Raw genomic sequence first — 25,368 nt, 5'->3', positions numbered from 1 at the left:
GATTTTACCATAACCAAATAATAACGAATTTCGCATGTAAATCAAAACGTGACTCTTTAGAAGTCGGCACCATTTTCGTGCAAGTTTAATTGAAGTTTAATTTACACTATGATATTACGAAATGGTGCGCGCACGTATTATCTTTAGAGTAAGAAATAAATATATTTCACTTTTGCTAACTACTATGATTGTTAAATGTATATTAGGATTACAAAGATATTAGTAGGACCACATCTGTACGTATAGGTACCTAATCATTGAATTTGGTATAATCATCCTCGTGGAATTGGGGCGAAGGACGCAACCAGCCTACCTCTTGTAGGTACCTATAAACAGAGCAGAGTAGGTACATCCAGTACAATCTGGAATCACTTCTTTGCCATCTCGATTATGACTCCCTGCAAAGAACAAAATTATTGAATGTGTTTCTTTTTTATCGCATTCTCTTTATTTTTTGCATACATATATATTATATTGTTTTTGTACCAAGTATTGCCATTCATAACACTAACAGGATGATAATAATAAGGTTTATTTAGTAAAAAACAATTTCACATTATAATAGGTAGGTACATCGTCACAAACAAATAATCCATTTAGGTACAGTCAGGGAGACATTTCTGAAAAAGGCTCTCTAAATCATGTCTAACGGCGTTTTGTGCTACAAACTGGCAACAGGCGGTTCTAGACTAATTTGCCCCCGCTGAAAACGATGCGCCCTGTTGCCAGACCCGATTTTGACATTTAAGCCCTTAAATCCAAGATGGCGGCCAAAATTGCCGCTTTTTTCGGTTATTTCGAGCCCACAAGGCAGCCACTGAACGTTTTGGGTAGTTTATTTAAGGGTAGAATAACATCTAGTACACACGACGACACCGTTTCGGCCCACTTTCGTAGTCATATTAAGGGCGTAAATGCCTAAACTCCGCTTAAAAACGTCAAAAATGCAACAATTCATCATTTTTTTTTCTTTCTGACCGGTTGTCGGCGTCCAATCATATGGTCAAGTTAACATTTAAGTATGTGGGGACCTCCAGCAGCGCCATATGTCTGGGGCCTAAATATCAAGATGGCGCCTGGAAAGTCCAAAAACAGTGAAAAAGTCGTTCTTTTTGCAGTAGTTTTACTACACTGGCCACTCTTTACGTTCGCTGTTCATTTTGGTGTTCTGGAACATTATTATGAGTAATTGCGACTGCCACCCCGGACGTAATACACCCCCACGAGAGGGGGGTGGAATTATCATCTCCAACCGAACGGATTCGCGAAACTATCAATCACTGCACTCGCGTGTTGTTGTGGATCTTCGTCGGCGCCGCTCCTGAAGTTCGTCTGTGTCGCTTCGATGGCGTCTTCCACCTACGCTCGATATTTCATTTAATATTAAAAGTCAATTAATTTTACATCATGTAACTAAGTTACATTCAATGAAGATATTTTTTAATGTTATTGTTTAATTGTCATCGTTTTTTACGCATGCTGCCTTTCAAATTTTGTATTGTGTACTTCTAAAATATTTTAACAAGTTTTATTCTGTAATTTCCTTAAGCCAGAGTTGGTCGAAACTAGTCGCGGCTTTTACAATTTGTCTATTAAAATCGAGATTAAAATAGTATGGGGAAGGTTTTGTGTCTTTTTGGGATTTAACCTGGGATTTAACGACTCACTCTTAACATTTACATTCACATTAAGCTCGTTCATACTAATTTAACATGATATCACATTACATTCTAACGCATGAAGATGCTCTATTCAAACGTTAGGCCACATCTCCATTGATCGTAGAATGGTGCTCATGTCTTCTTTCGCGGTGGTGACTTCCATTTGACTGTTTCAGTTTTCCCTAGGCCATGCAGCATGAATCATGCTCTGGTATAGTGATTTTAACAGTACCTAGTCTATGTGTAATATGCCAAAAAACATCCAGAGAGAAAACGTCAGTGCTTCAAGAGACAACATTTAACTCTGTAACGTTCTTATTCTTGGATAATACCTTCTTCATATAGGTAAGTATTAGTGCTCAATATTCTAAACAGTTTCGACTGCCCAGTGTTACGTTTTAATTAAAAAAACAAAGAAAACTTGGGAAGCATGTTTTAATATATTTGCCCTCAAATTACGCCGCCAAACCAACTTCTGCCTCTTGGTTCCATAGTTAAAGTTTATAGGAGACGAGTCCCCACTTCCGCAGTTAAGCCCTTCAGTTGTGTAACATCCAGAATGATATTCGCAATTCTCATATTATGGCTCCAGGCCATCGAAATGGGAAATGTGTGACCAGTGTAGTAAAAATACGGCAAAAAGAACGACTTTTTCGCTGTTTTTTGGACTTTCCAGACGCCATCTTGATATTTAGGCCCCAGGCATAGGTATCACGCTGCTGGAGGTCCCCACATACTTAAATGTTAACTTGACCATATGAATACATATTGGACGCCGATAACCGGCAAGAAAAAAAAATGACAAATTTTTGCATTTATGACGTTTTTAAACGGAGTTTTGGCATTTAGGCCCTTAATATGAATACGAAAGTGTACCTAAACGAGGTCGACGTGTGTACTAGATGATATTCTACCCTTAAACTACCCAAAACGTTCAGTGGCGTGCCTTGTGGGCTCGAAATAACCGAAAAACGGTAATTTCGCCCGCCATCTTGGATTTAAGGGCTTAAATGTCAAACTCGGGTCTGACAACAGGGCGCATCGTTTTCAGCGGGGGCTAATTAGTCTAGAACCGCCTGTTGCCAGTTTGTAGCACAAAACGCCGTTAGACATGCACTTTTCAGAAATGTCTCCCTGACTAGTACCATGTGATCTTCACAAAATCAAAATATTCTTTTTCCGTTATATGAATTAATTTTTTGTTTAAAACTTCAGCATACAGTTTAAAATATATGACTTTAGGGCACTTAATACACTGCTTGTATTAAAGTAACGGCAAGCATTGTACGTCGGAGATTCTTAACAAGTAAAAAGGTTTTCGCCGGCGAGTAACTTTATGCATTTTCCATGCATTTATCAATACTTTAAAAGGTCATCTTTTCTTTAGTAAAAGCATCTATAGTTAAAATTTCAAATAAATATTTCAATAAATAAGAAAGTGCGCACTTTTTAAATAACTTCAGTAAAAAATCATTTTGCAAAATTTCGTTTTCGTCAGCCTGTAGGTGTAGATGTCAATATATCTTATCGATAACAAAAGTATTTACATAAATTATGATTAATAATATAGACAGAGATTAGTGGTACCATTGTATTTATAAACGTTTATAAATAGGTACCTACAATGGTGGTACTTATACTTGTTTACTATCTCTCTTATCTCCAAGAATAAAGCTATCTTCATTTTTAAATGCGAATTCCAATCATTAATCTGGCCATATCATGTCTCAAAAGTGATTTATTTTTGTTTTGTTATTATAGTCTCCTAACAACTTTGTTATGAATAAAATATGATGAAAAGTGATTAAAAGCACCACGTGTAGGTATTGCAAAGGTTTCGGTATATTTTGCGCGTTAACAAAACTTAATGGGAAGGGAATAATAGGTAGACTTAAAAAAAAGAAATACAATAGCAACAAAAGAAATGTTAAACTTATTACAAAGTAGGTACCTACCCATACATTTTTGAATGTGGTATAGGTATTAAAATTAAAAATACTGTTAACAGAAAGATTGGTGACATTTAGATTTACGAAGGAATAAGGTATCTCAAAAATGGCTTTCAATGGTTGTAAATACCTATATTAGGTACAAAATAATTAAGTATTACACTTTATAGCTTAGAGGATAAATCAAAGAAAAAAGAACAAAAACATTAAAGAAGAATAACATAATTGATGATAGTATGTAGAAAATGTTCATAATCCTTATAGATGCTTATTGCAGTCTTATTGATCAATATTTGTCAGTATTGCAATGGTTGCTTTCGCACTGCGAACAGTGTAAGTTTGCTGACCTATACATTCTATGGTATTCACAATCCTGGGGAAGAGAACTTCTGACCGCAATAGTCGCTTTACTGTCTCTTTTAACTAAAAAAAGAGGTTGATTACGTTCATTTATTATTTATACATAACATGTTACTTACTTCCTACATAAAATATGCAATATCCAGCTGGTGATTGGGAGTTAGTTTCGGTAATATTAATAAAGTGACGACATTTGTGAAGCTCTTCAGGGGATTTATCGGAAAGACCAATGCAAGAATAGCAAGTGATTGCGGTAAAACCTACGATTCGATAGGTTTAAAGAAATCAAGTTTAAAATTAGGTATACCTATAAACATTTAAAGTATTTCAAAAAATAGTGTATAAAATCATAAAGTGTATTATCGTTACATACCTGAGGCAACACTTATACACATGAGAGCAACAGAAGCCAATATAAGTTTAAAATACATGTCTTCAAAATGATAATACTCGTCTATGAGACAGCCTACACACGCTTTTATACCCACGTATCAAGAGATTTAGCAGATTAGATATCTACACTTAAAATAGTTAATGCGCGGTCTGCTTATCTGATCCGTTTTTATGTTAGTATATGCGTTCACTTTTTTTAAATTCATGACTTCAGTTGTTCGAATTGTTTGCATTGGATTTTGTACCTACATGTTACCTATATTTTCTATGTTCCTCTTATTATTACACTTATCATTTTCACTGCTACTTAGTTTTACATCTTGTTGCTTTGCAATTGGATTTTTGTCTGTTCGCGCAATAAAGTACATACCTATATTACCATTATTAGGTACTATAATATTGATTACTATTTCAGTGGATATGTAAGAGAGTCAACCGCCACAATCGCTCGAAAGCGCTTATAGCCACTAATTGCTGCGATCGGAACAATTAATAAGGCGAAGGAATCAATAAAAAGCCAAACAACCTCTGGAAAGCATTAGAAGACTGTGAAGAGCCGTTTTCTAGAGTTTTGGAGCGCCTTCCACTGCAAGTAAGGGCTTTATAGGCGCATTTCACAGTATAGGTACAGTACAGTGAATTTCCATAGCATTCTATGCCTCCTAGAGCGTATAGGAGATAAAATTCCGAACGACATCTAGTGGACTAAGGTGGCGCCCAGATTACTCACCTTAGGTCCTTAGATTGAGCATTTACCCTCGCCCCACCCAACTTCAAAATTATAACTAACATGCACCTCCCATCTATTATTCGAATGATCATCAAACTTTAATCAAATTTATATGGTCTGCTTATGAATTACTTTTAAAAAACCAAAACAAATACTACATAAATTTGACACATTATTTTCACGTTTGGCTTTTAATTTTCTCTCTTAAAAACATCAAAACATTCTTGTTTACTATTTCTTGTTTATTTGTTGTTCTGTATTTCCTACTTTGATTTTGTTGTTTAAGTTATCTATTGGCAAAGGTGGTGCCATAGAATGGGGAACACTCTCTTGATTTGACCCCCCCCCCGCCTAATTTCTTTTATTTGTAGTGTATAAAGCACAGCTTAGATAGTAAGTAAGCTGTGTATAAAGCTTGTTTCACTCTAAAGGCCAATTCACACTATAGCTCAAGTCACGCTCGGCTCAAAATATTGTAACATCATGCTATTTATTCAATCGGAATATTCACATTTGCGCTTAAGTTTTGTGCTGGCTATAGTGCGAACATTTGCAATTGATTTCATTGTGTGAATTTTGAGCGCTCCTTGAGTGGAGCGTGTGCGTATCGCCCACAAGCTTTTAAATCTTTACCTGGCAATATTCAAATAAAGCTCAGAGTATTGGAAAGAACACTTTTGTTATTGTCCATGAAGAATTTCAACACAGACTGTGTTTTTGTTGGTGTACTTTAGCTGAAGACCACATTTAATAAAACAAACTTTTTATACAAGGGAAATGTGCAAAATGAATTTATTCTGTTACATTTTGTTATGGTTCATTTAAATTGTAGTTGATTATAGTGCCACACCATCCGAATTTGATTTTATAGGAATTTCTTTTTTGTAAATAGAATCTATCGGTGGGGGAGGGGGGTGCATTATTTTATAGTGATGGTATCTGTGCGTGCGGTGGTAAAAGGGTAAATCTTTAAATAAACTTCCCCCTGCCCATGTTGCAGTATTCGATGGTTATCACAATTACAAATTACAATGGCTGGTTCGTTCTAAAATGAAAGCCTTGTATGCAGCAATTATCATATTATCGAATCCATGATGAATTTGAAAATCTGTTGATTGTTGTAGTACATTAATTGTATTCTCTATTTTAAATAAATTTTGCGGAGCATTCAAATTTACGCATGCTCCTTGATTGAGAGTCACGTTCAGATTTAGGTGCAATTGAAAACCAAACAAAAGCAAAACATCTGTGCTGTGCGTCCACCATTGCAAAATGACTACAGCTACAGAGGGAACTAAATCAATAGATGATACGTTAATTGCTATGATTACAACGCTGAAACCGATAATTAAGTCCGATATGAAATCGTTAGATTGTGAAACACCCCTGAAAAGACCCTTATCCACAGGTATATTTGATTATGTGACGCCGGCAAAGAAAATGAAACAGGATACCGTTGACCAGTACATTGGGTCCCCGCGTGAAACTAGACGTCTCCGTGCGGACCTCATTGAATCTAGGAACAGTATACTGAGTTTGGAGAACAGAATTAAGCACATGCATACAGTGAGGCAAGAAACGCAGATCATGTTCGATGCAGAACTTCGGAGTTTGCAACATCAACACGAGTACGACCGCAAGTCCATAACGGATCTCGAGGAACAACTGCAAAGTGTTCGCAAACGGGAATCCGTTGTTAAAACGGAACTAACCGAGGTACGTTGTCCACAAATTAACTGTGACTCTTTCAATGTGTTTTAGCTGAAAGCTAAATATGACAACTTAAAAATTGATACGGATAAACGCATTGAAGAATTGGAAAAGCAGCTCGCCGACTTTAAAGCCGATAACATTATCGAAATGGATGCCAAAAATGAGATCATCACAAATTTAAGATCGAGAAACTTAGAATTGGAGACTTTTCTAAAGACTGTCGAGGAAGATTCTGAGGGACACAAGAAGTTGTCGTCTGAATTAGGTTTTCGATGCGATATTGGTTTGGTGATTTGCTTAGCTTTGGGTTTTAGAGAAGCGTTTGATGGAGAAAAGTGAGGTTGAGCGTAATTTAGAATTGAAAGATCAAGCGTGGCAACGAGCACGGCTGGAGTTAAAGGATTTGGAGTATATACGGGAGAACTATTTAGAGTATCAGCAGCAGATTAAGGTCAGTAGGAACTAGTGAGTATTTAAATGAGAATAGGTAATTTCCATTTAGCAATTGCGAATACTTCAGCACACAAATAAGCATGAAATATAGTCACACATCCAGATAAATTCTTTTAAAAGTCAATTTCGTTTTCATTTTCCCTAGCATAAACGGTCTGAAATTACCACCGTTTTTTTGGAGAATCTGAATCTGTTATTAGATGTTTCTAGATGTAGAAGCTACAGGCTACCATTTTTTTATTTCTTATGAACGCCATATTGGATTTTTATGGAAATGAGATTCATGAAGGCATAGCCATGTTGATTTAGCAAGATCTAGTTACCCGTGGATGTTGAGAAATGAATGTAAAACATTTGACGTCTGACATGCCATTATTTTTCTTTTTTTGTCCTCATTTTGTAAAAATTCAAATTGAATAGCGCCTATTGACAGAGTTTACTTAAAATTTGAAATATGATGCCTATTTTGTTGTAATCTCTGAATTAAATGTGCTCCACACACTGAAACACAGACATAAAAAATTAATTGCACTCATGGGAGATGTAAATTGCTGACATCCCTATTTTCATAAGTTTGAGGAATCTCCAATTATTCGGATTAATTAGAACCGGACCCGATCTGGGTAATTGGATAAATCCAAAAGGCTATTTACTTAAATGATGTACGCCTTATTAAATGAAACACTGACTGAGACAATGTGCATAAGACTGATGGCTCATTGTTTGCAGATGCTGAAGAGCTACACTACTTTCGCGATAAAAAGAGCGCGAGAATGATAAAGATGTATAATAATGTACATTACAACTACAGTGCTTTACTGTAGGTAATAAATGTTTAAACAAAAATTTGTTGATTTAATAATATGTTGTTATTTATTAAACTTCAAATATTGTTTTTTTTGTTTGTTACATTTTTGGTCTAGTTCACATTCATACTTTTTTATTTATTTTAATTTAGTAATTCTAATTAGTATTCATACCAAATAGAATATGTCTATATTAGGTATCGGAATAATTTCTAGGGTTAAGTGTAAGAACAGCCAGCGGTTTTTTCCTCAGTTTTTTCTGCTGCACTGAACTTCGCCCTTGCTTGGAAGTCCTTTGGTTATTTTTTTTCTATTTCCTCAAATAAAGGCAATATTATTATTATTATTATTATTATACAAAACGGATTCACCATCGAGTGAATAACCCATTTGTGCCCATCGTCCTTAGATGAGGACTGTTGCTGTACAAGGTTCCAAATAACATTGTACAGGTGGGAGAAGACCGGCATTTTGATAGCGTTTATTTATTTATTTTATGCATCAAAGCAATATTAATGCGGGCGACAGAGCTCGAGAGGGATTGTAAGTCGCCCGAGCGTTTTAACTATTGAGTAATGCCTGAGGTGCATACAAAATTTTATTATTTATAATTCTAAATAATGTATTTCCAATATACAAATCGTGTTAATTATTTATTAATAATTTTTTTAAATAGAAAGAATACTTTTTTCTGCAATATTCTTAAAGAGCTTGAAATTCTCTTTACAATGATACCAAATAGGTTATAATTACCTTACAAATTAAAGCTACAGTAATGTTTAATTGGGTTGATCGGAACCCGAATCAAAGGCAGAAGAGAAATGTCAAATCTAAGTATCAAACGAAGTAACTCCAAAAGTTTTAATGTAGGAGTAGGTTACTAGAGCCATATCAAGAAAAAGCAACGTAATACTGTAAATAATTGCATGTACTTCACAGTTACGTTCTTCCAGACACATCAACATAAACTATTGGCCTATGATGAACTAGAAAAGGAAAATCAACACCTGAAAGATGAAACAAAACGACTCAAAGATGCCGTTCACAACAAACTGATTCTTGAAGAGGAGGTGTACGATTTAAAAAATCGTTTAAGCAATTATAAGGAGCAGGAAAAGAAGTTGAGTGCTTTACAGGTACGATATCCATGTGGTAGTTTTCTAGAGGTGACAGATGTTGTCTTTATAGGTGGCGCAAGTGCAGTCGGAATTGTATTTAAATGAGTGGCGTTCCGTGGCGAGGGGAATCTGCGAAACAACTGGCTCTGATGCAACTCTGCCCCATCTCCTACGTAGTGTAGTAGAGCATTTACAACAACAAGAACTGACGTTAACCGAGATGAAAGTACAGCTCGAGTCACAACTGAATGTCACAACTCATGTGAGCATGTTTTCTTAAAATCACGAATATTTGATATACATAGTTTACCTATAGGATGCAAAAGTTGCTCGAAGTGAATTAGAAAAATGTCAAAATTTAATCTCCGATCTGCAAGCTAGCGACCAACATAAGCAAAATTTAATTCGTCGCATGCAAAAGAAGCTCTTGTTAGTCAGCCGCGAACGAGACAGTTATCGACTACAATTAGATTCGTATGAACGAGATCTGACAATGACCGTTAGTTCTGCTAACGCAGCACAAGGCGGCGTTCAACAATCTCAAAGGGACCGAATTGAGAATTTGGAACGAATTGTCGATGGCTATCGAGATATGGTCTCAAAATTGGAATCTGATTTGCAGAAAAGTGAACCTACAATAAATCGTGGTTAAGTTCTTTAAATCCGTCAATGACGTATGCAGTTAACGGGATGGTTTTAGGTGAAACTATTCCAATACGTGTGGAACAAATGTCACGACTTCAAGACGAAATTGACCATTTGAAAATGGACAATGACCATCTACGAGAGCAGAGAGATAACTTAGAAATACAGCTGGAAAAATTGTCTGATCCCGGAAACGATGTAAACTCCGGTCGTATCGTACACCTCACCAGAAACCCTCTGGCCGAACAAATTCAACAACACGAAAACGAACTGGAATCTCTTAAGGAGACGGTGAGTATCTTTTCTTTTGTTTATAAAATTTATTTAATTCGCTTGTAGAATGAACGTCTAAAACGTAAAATAATAAATCTAAAAGAAGGTCTCGAAGCCAGTAAGTTGGATCTTACAATGAATCCTAAAGAAATTAATGCATTAAAAGAACAACTAAAATCGTCAGAAAGTCAAGTACAACGTTTGAAAGATTATTTTAAATCGTCCATGCAAGAATTTCGCAACGTGGTGTATATGTTACTGGGGTACAAAATAGATAAAAATTCAAATTCCCAGTACAAGCTGACCAGCATGTACGCCGAACAACAAGAAGATCAAATTTGTTTTCAACTAAACGCGGAGGGCGCATTAAATTTGTTAGAAAACGAATTTAGTATGACGCTGGAGGACATGGTCGACTTACATTTAAGACATCAAAAATCGATTCCCGTGTTTTTGAGTGCTATTACGATGGATCTTTTCAATAATCGCACTATGGCTACTAAAACGTTTGAAATAGATGACGACTGAGTTTGAACTCTTTTTTTCGTAATCATATGTATTATTGGTGGGCCCATCTTTTTCCTATCCTATGATATTTTATAAACTGTTCGGTATCTACTGTACAAAATCTATGGGATTAATAAATTACATGCCGCAGGCAATATCACTTTCATTCTGCACTATTGATTTCTTTGACATTTCCTATGTTGCGTCCTATTTTGTTTTGGATCCGTAGCCATCTTCATGGTTGTTGAGGGTGTTACTAGTTTAAGAGCCATAACTGCTTAAAAATTTTTTTTGCATACATGGGCCAGAGTGGCTTAAAAAACAAAGTTCATTACAGTCTTTTTGAGTTTCTTAGTTTTTGAAAAGTTAAACTATTTTATTTTTCTAAATTTGCTTTTTTCCCGAAAAAAAGATAATACTACACTAGATAGACACCGTCTGTATAAATTTTAAACGCTCAATTTTGTCGACTGTGCGCGGAAAATGTTTTTACCACAATAGTAGCGATTCTTCACTGCATTTTGCAGAAATATTAGAACAATGGCTCTTTATATTGTGTGTTAGTCAAGCGCGGCCTTGTGTATGCGTATCGCATTCTTTCACTGTTCTTTTTATGCTCCAATTTAAATTAATAATGTATTCCCACTGAACATCTTATAAAGAATGGAAGGTACCTTCAGTTTCAGTCTGACCTCTGACAATCTACCTGTTCCTGTTTACAATTACACAATTTTGACATGTCGAAAAAACGGCTATCGCAATAGCTACCTAGCTTATGCTAGGAAGCTAAAAAAGTTTTTCACAGTCTTGCATCTTTTATGCCTAATGTGGACTACCAAAATTTTAACGAAATAAAAAGAACCGTTTTGGCGAAAAAAAAGTATTTTAGCTTTTTGTCTTTGACACTTTATTCTCAGTTTTTTTGTCATAAAACCTGACAGAAGGTCTTTGGAAGAATTTAATAATAATAATAAATAAGTACAAAGGCAATTAACATGGGAAAAATGTTTTTTGTAGATTGTGCTCTTTACGGCAATAGAAAACACAGTTTTTTATACCTCTGACAATAACCAACATGCACCTGAACACCTTACCTATCTTTTGAAACCACGTTACAAATATTTTATCGGGTGCCGTTGCTGTTGTATTTTATCATGGATAATTTTTAAGTCAGCTTAACATAAACGCTAGCAGATTTCATATCTTCATAATTTCGTAAACTAAGGTTTATTGAAGGCCACATTTATTGGCGATGTACATACGTCATATGAAGTACGTAGTACTGGCCCAACACCGACCCTTGCGTAGGTACGTGACCAAAACTACATAAATTTAAAGCCAATGATTATTATAAACAACCGTAATAATCCATTCATTGACAGTTAATCCAACAACATGGACCGCAATAGTTATAAATTGAATTTAAAGTAAGTAATATTAAACCGTGACGTCCTGTAACTAACGTGATAAGATTGAATTTTCTTTTTTTTTTGTTAGCGGTGTGATCATATATCTCTTGCACCATTAGTTATTCATTTACTTGCACTTATTGAATGGCATATTATTTTCATTTTAAACGACTTCCATTCATTTATTATAAGCAACTTTATGTAGCGCGCTCAGAGAATAGCGCGCTACTGACGTCAGAGTGAGCAATCTCGCTGCAGGGTATGTTTTCTAGCCTCTCGCGGTTGGCTTTCAGAAAATTACTCTTAAATTAGTTAATAATTTTTTTTCGATTTTTTGAAAAGTGCTATATGTATTAATAAAGTGAGTAGAACCCATTTATAGCAAAATCTAAAAATGTGAATTCTCCCTATTTAGAAAATTTCCAATTGAGTCATGGCTTAGCATGATTTTGCTAGTTGCTAATTTTGTTGAATTTTTTATGAAATTATGAGAAATACACCTGCAAATGAACAAATTCGCATATCATTAGATTAGATGATTTCGATTGCATGGGGTCATCATAAACCTTCGGAAGTTGGAAGTTAACTTACATATGGAGCAGTGGAGCAACAATCTGCAAAAAACGTTTTAATTTTTTAACATGCTAATTGTTTATGTTCGGTTTTGAAATATTCAGGTATGTGCCTGAATTCAAAATTTAAGCGCCGGCGTGATTTAGTTTCTCTGGAAAATATAAATTCGAAAAACGGTCAAATTTTGAGAAGAAAAGGTATGTTACATAAAAAATAAAAAAGTACTCGACAGTACTTTTGAATTTCTCAATAAAATATGGGGTGTTCCATTTAAAAAAAAACGGATGTTTGATACGCTAGTGAAAAACAGCACGCCACTGACGAGAAATATTTTAGAAACATTTTTGCTCCTCCATTTTTTTCCGATATCTTATGGTAAAGGCATTACGATCCGAGGAGGATGTTACACCCTATATAAAGTACATATTATAGATTATACAAAGGGTAGTTGCTTAATTACAAATCTTTGCTTACAACTTACAAGGAAAAACATGCATTGAATTTGTTGAATTCGTTAACTGTGATTTAACATCCAGCCCGATAAAAGTGTGTAATGTTCGGTAGGGTAGGTGGGGTAGGTTAGGGAAGAGATAATATAATGTAGCTGGTGTCTAATAATTACGATTACGGCTTCCGATGATAGCGTTAATTGCAAAAGCTCCCTATATCTTCTTTACGGAACTGAATAAGCGGTTTAGCAACTTGCCCATTTACGGTGTCTATCTAGTGTAGTATGTATTATCTTTGCGAAAAGTAAGCACCAGAATGAAAAATGTTAATTACAAAAAAGGTGTGTCTTGATGAGATATACAAAAAAGACACTTTCTGAGTCAGGTTCAAAACAAAGACGCCAGACGGCATTTTCTAAATGTTATATTATGACCATAGATAGTTGCAATGACTATACTAAAAATGGTGGGAAAGTCAAGTCAGGAGTTTACCTGACAACTAGTTTTACAAAGCTAGGGTGATTTGCACATTCAGCAACAGAATAAGGTTTTTCTCCTATAATTGATGTAACAAGTTTTGCACAAAAAATCTTCGGGTGTTGTAGGTATATGTGTAAACTGACTGATTGTGAAATAAATAGATCGGAATTAACTAAAAAATGTATTTAAAATAAAAGGCACAAAATTTTAACGTTTTAGTACTTTTTTTATTTGAATGCGTTTTTTATTGGCGCCTCCCAATTTTCGTTTAAATGGTCGATTCTTCCTCAAGTTATTCTTTACTTTTCCTTTAACAATTTCTCTCAAATTCCTTCTCACAGTGTTGAAATTCTGTTGCTTGGCAACTTGTAGCCTCTTAATAAAATCAAACCCCTCTGTAACCAAACAAATTTGTAATTAGAAGTTGCAATCAAAAGTATGAACCTTGCAAACGATAGTCATCTTCCTTAAAAAAGAATGTGTCAGTCCACAACCTGGGCTTTACTTGAACTTTCTCGATTTTTTCCACAAACGGCAAACTGGCAAGAGGTTCCTCTTTCTCGTCTTCAGATGAATCGTATTTGAACGGGTTGGGGCCAAATTCAGTTTGTATGACATCACGTGGTTGTTCTTTAAAATGTTCTTGCGCCGTTTCCTCTTCAACTAATTGAACAGTTACTACTAATCAAATTTGTATTATCAACTTACTCTCATTGACTTTAGTGCCAAATAGTTTACTTAAACTAAACCCCTCAGAACTATACAGCGACTGCTTTAAGTCACTTTCGACAGTATAAAATGTTTCCTTTGATACTTCCGGTTGTGGAGCAACCTCTCGTGTGACGACGACCTTTTTTACCTTCTGCTTTTTAGTCTCTACTTTACGAGGTTGTACTTCATATTTCGAGTGTTCTGGTTGAGATGGGTCAAATCGTAACATTACATTGGGCTGTATACTGAAAAAAATGTTGCCAAATAGCTACACCAAAAGCCTACAGCAAACCTTGTATGTGCATCTTTCGGATTGGACCATCGCTTAATCTTTTGGCCTAACACTGATTCCAAAATTTCCATTTGCTTTTCTTTCTCTTCACACATATCAACCTCATTTACTTCTTCAGTATCCTCTTCTAAAAATCGGGAATCCATTTTAAATCGTTTATCATTTTTAAACCTGGATTGCAATTGCATTAACTAGAAGATTCAACTGCAACAATCGTAATAAACAGTGCTGCGCTTACTTTTTGACCCTTTTGTCCTTGCAGCTCCTCGCGTACTTCAAAGTTGTACATGTCTTCATCGCCTTCTTCTCCTCCTTCGAAAAGTGTTAACTTCGGAGTGGATTTTTGTATTTTTAGGGTATCATCCGAAACGGCATCATCAAAAACAATTTTATTGCTTTTCTTACCCTCCTAAAAGAACTTGTGTATTAGATGCAACAAAATTGATGACGTACAATATTGGAAAGTGAATTTTTAATAAACTGTTTCTGCTGTCTGTATCCTTCTTTCATTTGGCGTAAGGACTGTAAACGTTTAGCATTATCAATAGCGTCATTCTTTCTCTTTGTACTTTGATTTGCAGTGCCATTCTCTATTGTATCATTTGCTTCTGGAATGCTAACCGAGTTTTCATTATGTTTAATGTGGATGGCTGGTTTTACTTTTTCATATGAAGGCTCAATACGATAATTTCGGTTAACAATTACGTCACTGCTACCCACAATTCCGTTATTGACAGAATTTGAGGTTAATTGAGCCGCACTTTCTTCTCGTTCGCGTTTTAATCGATCCATAAAACTTTCTCTGGCAACCTGCACATCGACGTAAAAGCCCTTCCATTTTGTACTTGAAAATTCTCGCATGCCTACAAGATTGAACGTATTGTTACGTAGATAGTTAAATGATACTCACATTCTTGTAAAGCCTTATTTTCTATTTCAAGAGTAATATAAGCAAAGTGGGAAGTTTGGTTTCCGACAGGATTTTTTCGTTCCTTTATTTCAATCGTAGTTATAGTGCCATAACGTGAAAATTTATTTCGTAAATCTTCATCGTGTATATTGTCTTGCAAATTATTTATGAACAAGCGTGTACTTTGTAATTTCATTTTCGCATTTCATTTACTTTTATAAGCATGAAAGTTTACACACAATTTATAGGTTAGCTCCAAGTGTCTACTGTTCTTTCTATGGTGTCTCCTGCACCTTCACTTCGACCATAAACTTTTCTGTAAATGTACAGTGAAAAATATTAAATTTTCCAAAAATAGTCTTGAGCAGTTCGCCCGTTGCTTTCTTTTTGGTTTTAACGCGAAGATAAAAATGATAAAATATCTTGCCTTAAGGTGGGTTCATAGCTCTCCGTTCTTACGTTTCCGTTTGTCCGTTAGCCAATCAGAAGACAGCAAATTTTTAAATCGTAAGTCGTCCGTTTACGACGGAAAAGTTGGTTGAAGTTGAACATTTACGTTTCCGTTGTTCCGTTTTTAACAAGAGTGAGGTTATGTTTGGTACGTTAACAGTGTTCGCCTATTCGTTCTTCACGGTAATAATCAGATAGCAACGTGCTCTTACTTTCGTACCATTTTTACATACTGAAAATCACGGAGGGTACAGTACAAAATAAAATTTAGGTTATGGTTATACGTTGCAAATGTACAATGTGGACGGATTGCTATGAACCTTAATAAAATGCATTATCCGTTTGACAGACCAACGCAACGGATGAACGGAGAGCTATGAACCCACCTTTACCATTATATGTACAGGGAGGAAATTCGCACTCACGGACAATGGGGCTTAATTCTGGGAGGAAATTGAATAGAAAACTATCACATTTTTGCGATCAGACAAATACTTTTCGAGATACAAGGTTGCAAAAAATGATACGGAAATGAAGGATTATTTTTTATTTTAATAAATAACTATATAATTATAATAATAAAACGAAATTGTGGCACGATCAATTTAATTTTTAAGCCGTTTTTTAATGTGCACTATATGCTGCTAAACATGCTTTTGCACATGTTTGGACAATTGGACATCTTGAATAGCATTATTTACAATTTCTGGTGCCATTTGATGTATTGCTTGGATTTTCAGATATAATGAAAATAATCTGGGCTAATGAGAATCCATGTGCAATAAGAATAAGGAATAATCAACGTAGATTTAGTTTTAATTTATTCGTGCTACAATGATTGTGGCCGCGAATTTCGTATCACCCTGTATAGTACAATACAATGGTGAGGTGAGCAGCTATTGGTGCTGTGAAAATAAAACCGTGATTGGTGCGAATTTGCAATTCCTAACCTTACTTTTGCCTGTTTACCGCCAATTCTGCTCGCGTCTTTGTATGTTTCTAAACTAAAAGAAAAATGCCATCACCAAGAGGTTCCCGGACACCTGCCAGAGAAGACGGTTCAAGAACACCACGTGGTCACCGAACACCGCGAAGGGAGGATGCATCCACCCCTGCTCCGGATACACCATCACAGCGGCTACGCAGAGGATTACGAACTCCTCGCGGAGACGATAACACCGCAAGTCCGGCATCAACTCGAGGATCACCGGCGCGAACTCCACGTAGGACGCGGGCCACACCTGCCAAAAGCATCGCATCCGATGTTTCGACACCGATGAGGTGGGGCACAAACGGTCACCAAGAACTCCATAGTACCTCTCCCGGACCGAGCATAATACCGAGTAGTCCAAATGTCGCATTACGAAGTCCCGGAGATGGTAAGTTACCTTTCGCTAGCGCACAAACTTTACCATCTTTGTAGGACTAAGCGAAATCGATCTGAGCTCCCCTCTCAATTATGGCACCCCGAGTTCCTTGGGGTCTGTTAGAACTCCGCGATCAGGAATACGAGGTACCCCAGTGCGCATGAGAACTGATGTCCGTACCGACAAGCGGATAAGGCAGATAAATGTGGCTGGAGAAAATGTGAGTGTTAAATATAACAAAAGTATATGGTAGCAAATAAAATGGCCATCTTTATTTTGGGATCCTTCGCATTTTTTTAGCAGTGTAATCGATCTTCTTCACTTGTTTTGTCTTAGTCCTCTATTTTTACCACTAAATTTTGTGAACATAAAAAATGTCAAAGACAATGGGATTTTATCAGTGAACAGCTCACTTTGGTCATTACCACAGGGCACACGCCAAAATTCCAGTTGGTCACTTATTGGTGTGCTAAAAATGGGTTATTAGACTAGAAATATAGAAGCTATTAGCATGATTCAGTATAGGTACTAATAACTAAGGGCCAGTTTTTCATGGCTTGTGGGGCCTTTACCTTACTCTCATGTCGATTTTAAAAATTGCTTCAAGAAGTAAAGATTTTTTATTTAAATTTTGTATTAGATTTGCTGACACGGTTATATTTTATATATATTTTTTTACTTTATCTTCATTAGCTATATTTAGGGTTGTAGAATAAAACCTATTGTGAAATGGATTTGTGCATATGCACAACTAACTTTCTTTTATGAAATGTTAATATAACCTGATAAAAGCAATTAAACACATGTCCATGTCGATGAGTTGTAAAAATTTTAAGGAATTGTTTAAAATTTATTTACTGATTTTAGTATTTTGCAATTTTGTTTAATAAGTAGATTTAATACGTATGTACATTGACGTATATACACTCAAGTATCCTTGCACGCTTAGGGCATTGTGTGCGAGTGCACCATCCTGTTGAAACCAACAGTTTCCAACTTTTGTTTTTTTTGTGTGCTGTACATTGTTGCATTCGTAATAAATATTCTATACTTTTTTTACTGGCTTAAAAAAATGGCATTGAGAAAGTGTTTTTTATTCTTTTTTTGTATCTGTTTAAATACCATGAGAAAAATATAAAAATGAAACTTAATTTACCTGGCAGATAGCATCAAAAATTTTAAAATACGGAATTTACACTATTTTCCTAATATTGATTAACCATTGACTGATGATAATTGATGATTACAGCTGGAAACAATTTCCGAATCACAAGAATCTGAAGATTTGTCCGCTCCCCAACTTGTTATATGGGGTACCAACGTTTCAGTGGAGCAGTGCAAGGCCAAATTTAAAAAGTTCCTCATGCGCTACATTGCGCTTGACGCGGAAGAAGACGAGGTGTCGGAAATAACAAATGTTCACCAGCCACTTTACATGCAAAAAATTGAAGAGGTAAAGTGAGAATTCGAAAGTCGACCCATTATAAATACCCGTTGTAGATTCACACGTCAGAGGAGCCATTTTTAAATGTGAATTGTTCACATTTGGAAACGTTCGATCAAATCTTATACAACCAACTGGTTCGCTATCCTCAGGAAGTTATACCGACGTTTGATATGACGGTGAATGAAATATTTTATGAAAGATTTCCTGCGGCCGTTTTAGAACATCAAATTCAAGTTAGGCCCTTTAACGCCGAAAAAACGAAGAATATGCGTTCTTTGAATCCGGAAGGTAAACCTCAAGTTTGTATATACGGATATCATTGTTGACTTTTCAGACATTGATCAATTGATCACGATCGGTGGAATGGTTATTCGCACATCTGATCTCATTCCGGAAATGCGTGAAGCTTTTTTCAAGTGTAACCTTTGTAGTTATACTACGAGCGTTGAAATCGATCGAGGCCGTATTACTGAACCGACATTATGCACACACTGCAATACAAATCATTGTTTTACTTTGGTGCACAATCGATCTCAGTTTACTGATAAGCAGTTGGTCAAATTACAAGAATCACCAGGTTTGACCCTACTTGTTAGTCTGGTTTTATAATAGTACTTTCAGATGATATTCCTGCAAGTCAGACGCCTCACAATGTGGTATTATTCGTCCATAATGATTTAGTCGATGGAGTGCAACCAGGCGATAGAGTTACTGTGACCGGTATTTACCGTGCACAGCCAATGCAAGTTAACCCTCGTGCGAGGAATATACGTGCTGTCTATAAAACTCATATTGATGTACTGCACTTTAGGAAGGTGGACAAGAAACGATTGTACAAAGAGGAAGACGGGTACGTAGTTGCAGTTAGTCATTACATTTTAAAACATTTGAGACATTAGCACGACACACACCTTCCCACCGGAGAGAATAGAATTGTTACAAATACTTTCACAAAAACCCGATGTGTATGATCGTCTAGCGCATGCGCTTGCTCCGTCTGTGTACGGAAATGACGACATAAAAAAAGGAATTTTATTACAACTGTTTGGTGGAACGAAGAAATCTTTTGCATTGGCCGGCCGTACTAACTTTAGGGCTGAGATTAATATTTTAATGTGCGGAGACCCCGGTGAGTTTTGCTATAATCCAGGTGTGTGTTTATGTTATTTATTTAGGAACGTCGAAATCCCAACTCTTACAGTATGTGTACAACTTGGTGCCTCGTAGTCAATACACATCCGGTAAAGGTTCATCAGCAGTGGGTCTAACCGCATTTGTCACTAAAGACAGTGATACTAAGCAGTTAGTACTTCAAACTGGCGCCCTAGTCTTGGCCGATAATGGTATTTGTTGCATCGATGAGTTTGACAAAATGGATGATTCAACGCGTAGTGTCTTGCATGAGGTATAAAAACGTTAATCTAGTCGCCTGTTATGATTATTAATTGCAGGTGATGGAACAACAAACACTTAGTATTGCTAAGGCGGGAATTATATGTCAGTTAAATGCTCGCACGTCTATTTTAGCCGCTGCTAATCCTTCAGAGTCCCAATGGAATAAGAATAAGACAATTATTGAAAACGTCTCCTTGCCTCACACCCTTTTGTCAAGGTATTGTATTTGTTTAATTTTGCACGAGCACGAGCTCAAATAGTGACCAAGTGAGAATACCAACTTGCTATAGAAAACATCAATCATGTTCTACTGAAAGAGTTGAATGATAGGAATTCGAGATTGGTTATAATGAGTGTCTCGTCACAAAGGCAAAAAGGAATGCCTAGGTGACACATTTCTGATGGTGTGTAACGGGCGCATTAGGTTGGATTTGATTTTTGCACAAATACGTAAAATGGAGATCTTTAAGCTCTAAAAAATGTCAAGGTTTTGAAGTCTCTTCCCAAACAAATATTGGTCATGATAATGTAATGAATTTATCTGGATGGTTGGAGTCAATGAAAAATGTGTCATTACTAACTATACCTTTCAGAGGATTATTTTCCTTAATTACTTGACGTGTCAAGATTATGGGAGTACAGCTTGAATTACATCCTTTGGATTAAGGATTATAGAGCCTTCGTTTCTGACAGCCAGAATAATAATTGAGTAGGCGAGACAACTATATGCATATATTCAATCAAGGACGTTTTGTTCGTGAAAGAATTTTTGCATATTAAATTACCGAGCATTTGATAAACAAGGGCGTTGAACTTCTCTGTTGTGTTTACTTAATCGTTGAACAATATTTGTACCATGTTTACGAAATCGTTAATCAAAGTTAGTAGAACTAAAGTATTGCTGAGAAGACCAATTCCTTCTTTTTCTGTAAAGGAAAAACAACAATTTTATTAATTATTATAAAACGTCTGTTTCCTTTATTTCGTTTTCGATCCCATTGTCAATGTAAGAGGGTGTTTCAAAAAATATCAAAAAACCTTTTGTGCAAATGTCAACTATGGATGGTTGCGCATCTACAGAAATTATTTTTGAATGTATAGGGTGTCCCATGCATTTTTACGGTGTCAATACATAGCGGATTTTTTAAATGGAACACCCTGTATATTTTTGGATGATTTTAACCTATGCATGGAAACCTATTCACTATTAATGTCAATTTGTTGTCAATATTGCCAAATTATTAATTTTTTTCCGAATAATTCTCTATACGCCACCCCACATAAATCGTAGCGATCTTGATTTTAAAGATATGAAATACATTTGATCAATAATATGAATAAAGGAAAACACTTTGGTAATGAGAAAGTTGAATGTAGTGATACAGGGTGTTCACAAAAAAATAGTAAAATTTCCATATTTTTTTTCAAATGGAACTACCACTATTTTAGTTCTCTATTCGATAGTCTTTTGTGTGCCCTTCAATTTTTATAAGAGGTGTCCTGTGCCAAAACTCGTAGTTTTTAGGTTATTCAACAATTTTCACAAAAATAATTACACATTAATTAATTACATGTTTTAAAGAAAATTGTTTAGGAAAAAGAGAAATGCTACAGTAAGTGATCGTGCATTCTTTCATTAAGAGCTAACCCAGATAATTAAGGAACCTTCTATTGTTTTATAAATATATTGAGTGCCTCTCTACAGAATTTAATTTGTAAGCCCCTTTCATTGCTTCTGCCCTTCAACCATCGCCCCTGGTCTGCCGTCCACATGTTGTACATGTTTAGTTCAACCTTATTGTGTCGGTCCTACCATACTATACATAATATATCATAATATGTGAACTGATCCACAACGTTTTATTTACTCTTTCAGTTTATAAGCCTCAAGGATTATTCTAACCTTTGTCTGAAAACTCATACGATCATTTGCCTGGTACTTCTTCTCAGGGTTGGCATGAATTAATTCATGTGAATTATGTACGTGATTTAATTCTCGAATTAATTCAAATGACTTTTTTAACGGGAACAAATTGCAGTATCTACTCCTTGCTTTCATTTTAATTTCAATGGTCCGCTTCATTTACATCATCCTGAATATATAATACATACCTAGTGCAGTTTAAATATTATAGAATATTTTACGTTTTTGAGTTAAAATTGTATTCCTAACGCTTATTTTGTATTGCTAATTCCCTTTTAGCTTCCTTAGGGTTAAATAAATACCAACTTGAGTTATGAATTAAAGAAATAATTAATTTCCTTATAATATTAAAACACTCGCTCACACAAAGTTATTGTAGCGTGTCTATTTTTAAATTATGCATTACTAAACTGTAAAATTTTCTGCGCGTACAGAAATCTTGTTACACCCTGTATGGTTTAAATTATAAATCAATTGTCATTGTAGGTTTCGAACGTATCCGTCATGTGCTTCTACCTGCCCTAGAAGCGCCTAACTAAAAAACAGTTGACAATAGGTATAGAGAATAAGAGAACCCTGATGAAATTCATGAAATAATATTTTCTATTTTCTATTTAAAGTAAGGTTGGCATTGCCAGGTTATGGTTTAACCAGAAGTGCCACCAATATTTTAGATGAATTCATCTTATTGACGTTAGTATACTGTCAAATTTTAAAGGTCTTTTTTTCTAGGTATCTGCATTCGTAGTGGGACACCCTGTATAAGTCCAATTGTAATCTTTGTCTTTGTAATTCAAGGTGTACAGGGCGGGTTAATTCGTGACGCACCATTGGGATTGTTAGGTAAAGGACCAAAAAAGAAAAATAATGACATGTCACACTATATTTTTACTGATTTTTACACGAGTTTACAAGAAAAATCTAATCTAGTTACCAGTGGGTGGATGAAAAACAATTTATTTTGAAATTTTTCTTATATGTAAAAGTATAGAGTGTGACACGTCAATATTTTTCTTTTTTGTTCTTTATCTCATTCCGTAAAAATCCAATATGGCGTGTTATGGAAATTCCGACAACAGATTTAGATCCTCCGAAAAAAAGTGCCTATAGAAGATCCTAACGGGAACAGTCCATTTCCGACCGACTAAGCGGGTGAAAATGAAAACGAAATTTGACATTGCCAGTTTTTCGATTGTTTTGAAAGATTTACTACACAAATAGACCATAATTTTAAGGAAGAAATGATCAAATTTTGGGCTTTGTGGGTTACAATAGTAAATAATGACACGGAAATTGTTTAACAAAAGTCGAATGTAACAATTATGTAAAATTAATTGGTTGGGAACCACAACGAACATTTTTTCTATAACACAAGGTTCCAAAATGCATCGTTTAGGACAGGGTTTAAGCTGGGAAAAAATTACCTTAAGCAAAAATGCTATAGGCTCTTAGAGGACTGTAGCAAAAGTAATTTTCTTGTAGCATTTGTGTCATTTGACACTTATTTATTAAATGTATAAGTTACTTATTTCCATGCCTTTATGTTGCCTTATGTAGCAATATGAAATAAGCTCAAACTCATAACTTTCATTTGATTTTCTTTGTCGCAAAATATGCGACAATCTGCCTCAACAATGTTGCAATTTCGCCTTCGCAGCTTAATCCCTGGTTTAGGAGCAACTAAGATTTTAGAAAGAATGCAGATTTTGGGATTTTGAAACCGTAGCCCCGAAATGTTTTTTTCATCTCCTACATCACTCAATTCTACAATTTATATGTTGCATCAACAATTATTTTGTGGACTGTTTGGTGAGCTTTCATTTCTATCTCCTTTAATAGTGGAGATCAGATCCTGTGAAGTTGTGTCAATTACGTGATTTGGCGCTGGTGCGCGTTATGTTACAATATGTTAATTGCAGGTTTGATCTCATCTTCTTGATCATGGATCCTCAAAATGATTTATATGACCGTCGTCTCGCGCAACATTTAGTATCTCTATACTATAAAAGTCGGGAGTCCGAAGAAGATGATTTATTGGTAAGCAATAATAATTTGCCGCCAACGCTTACTAAGTCCTCATTTTAGGATTTAACGATTTTAAGAGACTACCTGGCGTATGCTAAAGAGCATGTTCATCCAAAATTGAGCGAAGAAGCACAACAACGACTCATACACGCCTATGTCGAAATGCGCAAGGTAGGATCCGGCCGTGGACAAATATCCGCATATCCTCGTCAGCTAGAATCATTAATACGGCTATCAGAAGCACACGCGAAAGTGCGCTTTTCTCAAATTGTTACCGTCAACGATGTGGAAGAAGCGTGCAGGTAAGTCGGCAGGATATTGCTTGTTTGTGAAATGATTTTTTTAAGGCTACATAGAGAAGCTCTTAAGCAATCTGCAATAGATCCAGTGTCTGGTAAAATCGACATTGGAATTTTAACTACGGGATTGAGTAGTACTGCTCGTAAGCGAAAATCGGAACTAGTTGCAGCACTTAAAGAGATTATAAAGAAAGGAAAAGGAACTACTCTTAAATATGATAAAGTGTTTGCCGACCTTAAAGAGTCTTCCAATTTGGTAATTGCCCTTCTCTCATTTGTTTTCTTTTTGTGATTCATATGTTACAGATGATCTTAAGGGAGCAGTTCGAGGATGCTCTTAGGGAAATTCAAGATGATGGTTTCGTTACTCTTGTAGGGAAAAATATTCGCGTGCGAGATATTTTACCTATGTCGTAATCAGTTTTGGGTCTTATGGTTTGATAGAATTACTGTTATTTATAAGTCTTATGATACGTTTTATTTTAGTATAATTAAATAATTAAAATCTACCCAATTACTTAACTACAACAGAAATACAAATTATTGGTGCATTTAGGGAGTACGTGGTCTGTAATTACTGTGATAAAAAATCGCTTTTCTAAGATATATCGGAAGATTTTTTTAAACCATGTTTTAAATTGAAAAACTTGATTGGATAAACTTAACAGTTTAGTGTATTGGTATAGAAAAATGGGTCTAACTTATAACAAATACCTTAATATATTAATACAGGACATAATAAGCTACTAAATTAAAATTAAAATTAATTACTATGTACTTTCAAAGTAGTGGCATGCAGTACGACAGCTATCCAGTTTTTATTGTGAAAATTGTATAAAATTCCAAACAAAATGGGATTGATTCGCAAGTCGGCACTATACATATATGGACGAATATGAGTTGGCTCTACTGTGCGATGGAGTACCTAAACCAACCTGTTATATACGTACATATTCGTGCGAAGACGCATCTACTGTGACAAAAGCCTAATTCAGACTACCGCGATTTCCCTTTTGTCAATGCTGCGCA

The 25,368-nt window shown here is 35.5% G+C and overlaps 4 protein-coding genes across 6 annotated transcripts; 2 read left to right on the top strand and 2 right to left on the bottom strand.

Moving 5' to 3' along the window:
- Positions 1-3,755: 3,755 nt before the first annotated feature.
- LOC116159074 lies at positions 3,756-4,475 on the bottom strand. The gene is made up of 3 exons (XM_031471970.1): positions 4,344-4,475; positions 4,090-4,230; positions 3,756-4,033 (listed from the first exon to the last, which is right to left on the bottom strand). Exons 1-3 carry the CDS (start codon positions 4,399-4,401, stop codon positions 3,897-3,899), a joined length of 336 nt encoding a protein of 111 aa, XP_031327830.1. The 5' UTR covers positions 4,402-4,475; the 3' UTR covers positions 3,756-3,896.
- A 317-nt stretch (positions 4,476-4,792) lies between these two features.
- LOC116159068 (mitotic spindle assembly checkpoint protein MAD1) lies at positions 4,793-10,774 on the top strand. Of its 3 annotated transcripts, XM_031471965.1 has the most exons (9): positions 4,793-4,955; positions 6,502-6,809; positions 6,855-7,071; positions 7,121-7,257; positions 9,019-9,201; positions 9,254-9,445; positions 9,500-9,830; positions 9,884-10,119; positions 10,168-10,774. In XM_031471965.1, exons 2-9 carry the CDS (start codon positions 6,534-6,536, stop codon positions 10,627-10,629), a joined length of 2,034 nt encoding a protein of 677 aa, XP_031327825.1. In that variant the 5' UTR covers positions 4,793-4,955; positions 6,502-6,533; the 3' UTR covers positions 10,630-10,774. The 3 variants fall into 3 exon arrangements, with proteins under 3 accessions (XP_031327825.1, XP_031327824.1, XP_031327823.1); XM_031471964.1 differs by lacking the exon at positions 4,793-4,955 and having other exon boundaries at positions 6,326-6,809; positions 9,500-9,827; XM_031471963.1 differs by lacking the exon at positions 4,793-4,955 and having other exon boundaries at positions 6,327-6,809.
- A 2,602-nt stretch (positions 10,775-13,376) lies between these two features.
- LOC116159069 (nucleolar protein 8) lies at positions 13,377-15,723 on the bottom strand. Its single transcript, XM_031471966.1, has 8 exons — positions 15,433-15,723; positions 14,976-15,385; positions 14,761-14,931; positions 14,523-14,713; positions 14,228-14,475; positions 13,964-14,182; positions 13,742-13,914; positions 13,377-13,691 (listed from the first exon to the last, which is right to left on the bottom strand). The coding sequence occupies exons 1-8, from the start codon at positions 15,626-15,628 to the stop codon at positions 13,596-13,598; spliced, it is 1,704 nt and encodes a 567-aa protein (XP_031327826.1). The 5' UTR covers positions 15,629-15,723; the 3' UTR covers positions 13,377-13,595.
- Positions 15,724-16,760: 1,037 nt separating this feature from the next.
- LOC116159126 (DNA replication licensing factor MCM4) lies at positions 16,761-24,908 on the top strand. The gene is made up of 13 exons (XM_031472054.1): positions 16,761-17,261; positions 17,306-17,469; positions 18,499-18,702; positions 18,750-18,984; positions 19,031-19,273; positions 19,318-19,546; positions 19,596-19,825; positions 19,872-20,101; positions 20,148-20,308; positions 23,935-24,052; positions 24,101-24,342; positions 24,388-24,595; positions 24,646-24,908. The coding sequence occupies exons 1-13, from the start codon at positions 16,898-16,900 to the stop codon at positions 24,754-24,756; spliced, it is 2,739 nt and encodes a 912-aa protein (XP_031327914.1). The 5' UTR covers positions 16,761-16,897; the 3' UTR covers positions 24,757-24,908.
- The last annotated feature ends 460 nt before the right edge of the window (positions 24,909-25,368 follow it).

This window comes from Photinus pyralis, unplaced genomic scaffold (genome assembly GCF_008802855.1).
Source record: "Photinus pyralis isolate 1611_PpyrPB1 unplaced genomic scaffold, Ppyr1.3 Ppyr1.4_LG1, whole genome shotgun sequence".
Taxonomy (NCBI): domain Eukaryota; kingdom Metazoa; phylum Arthropoda; class Insecta; order Coleoptera; family Lampyridae; genus Photinus; species Photinus pyralis.
This window is presented reverse-complemented; position numbering and strand designations above follow the sequence as displayed.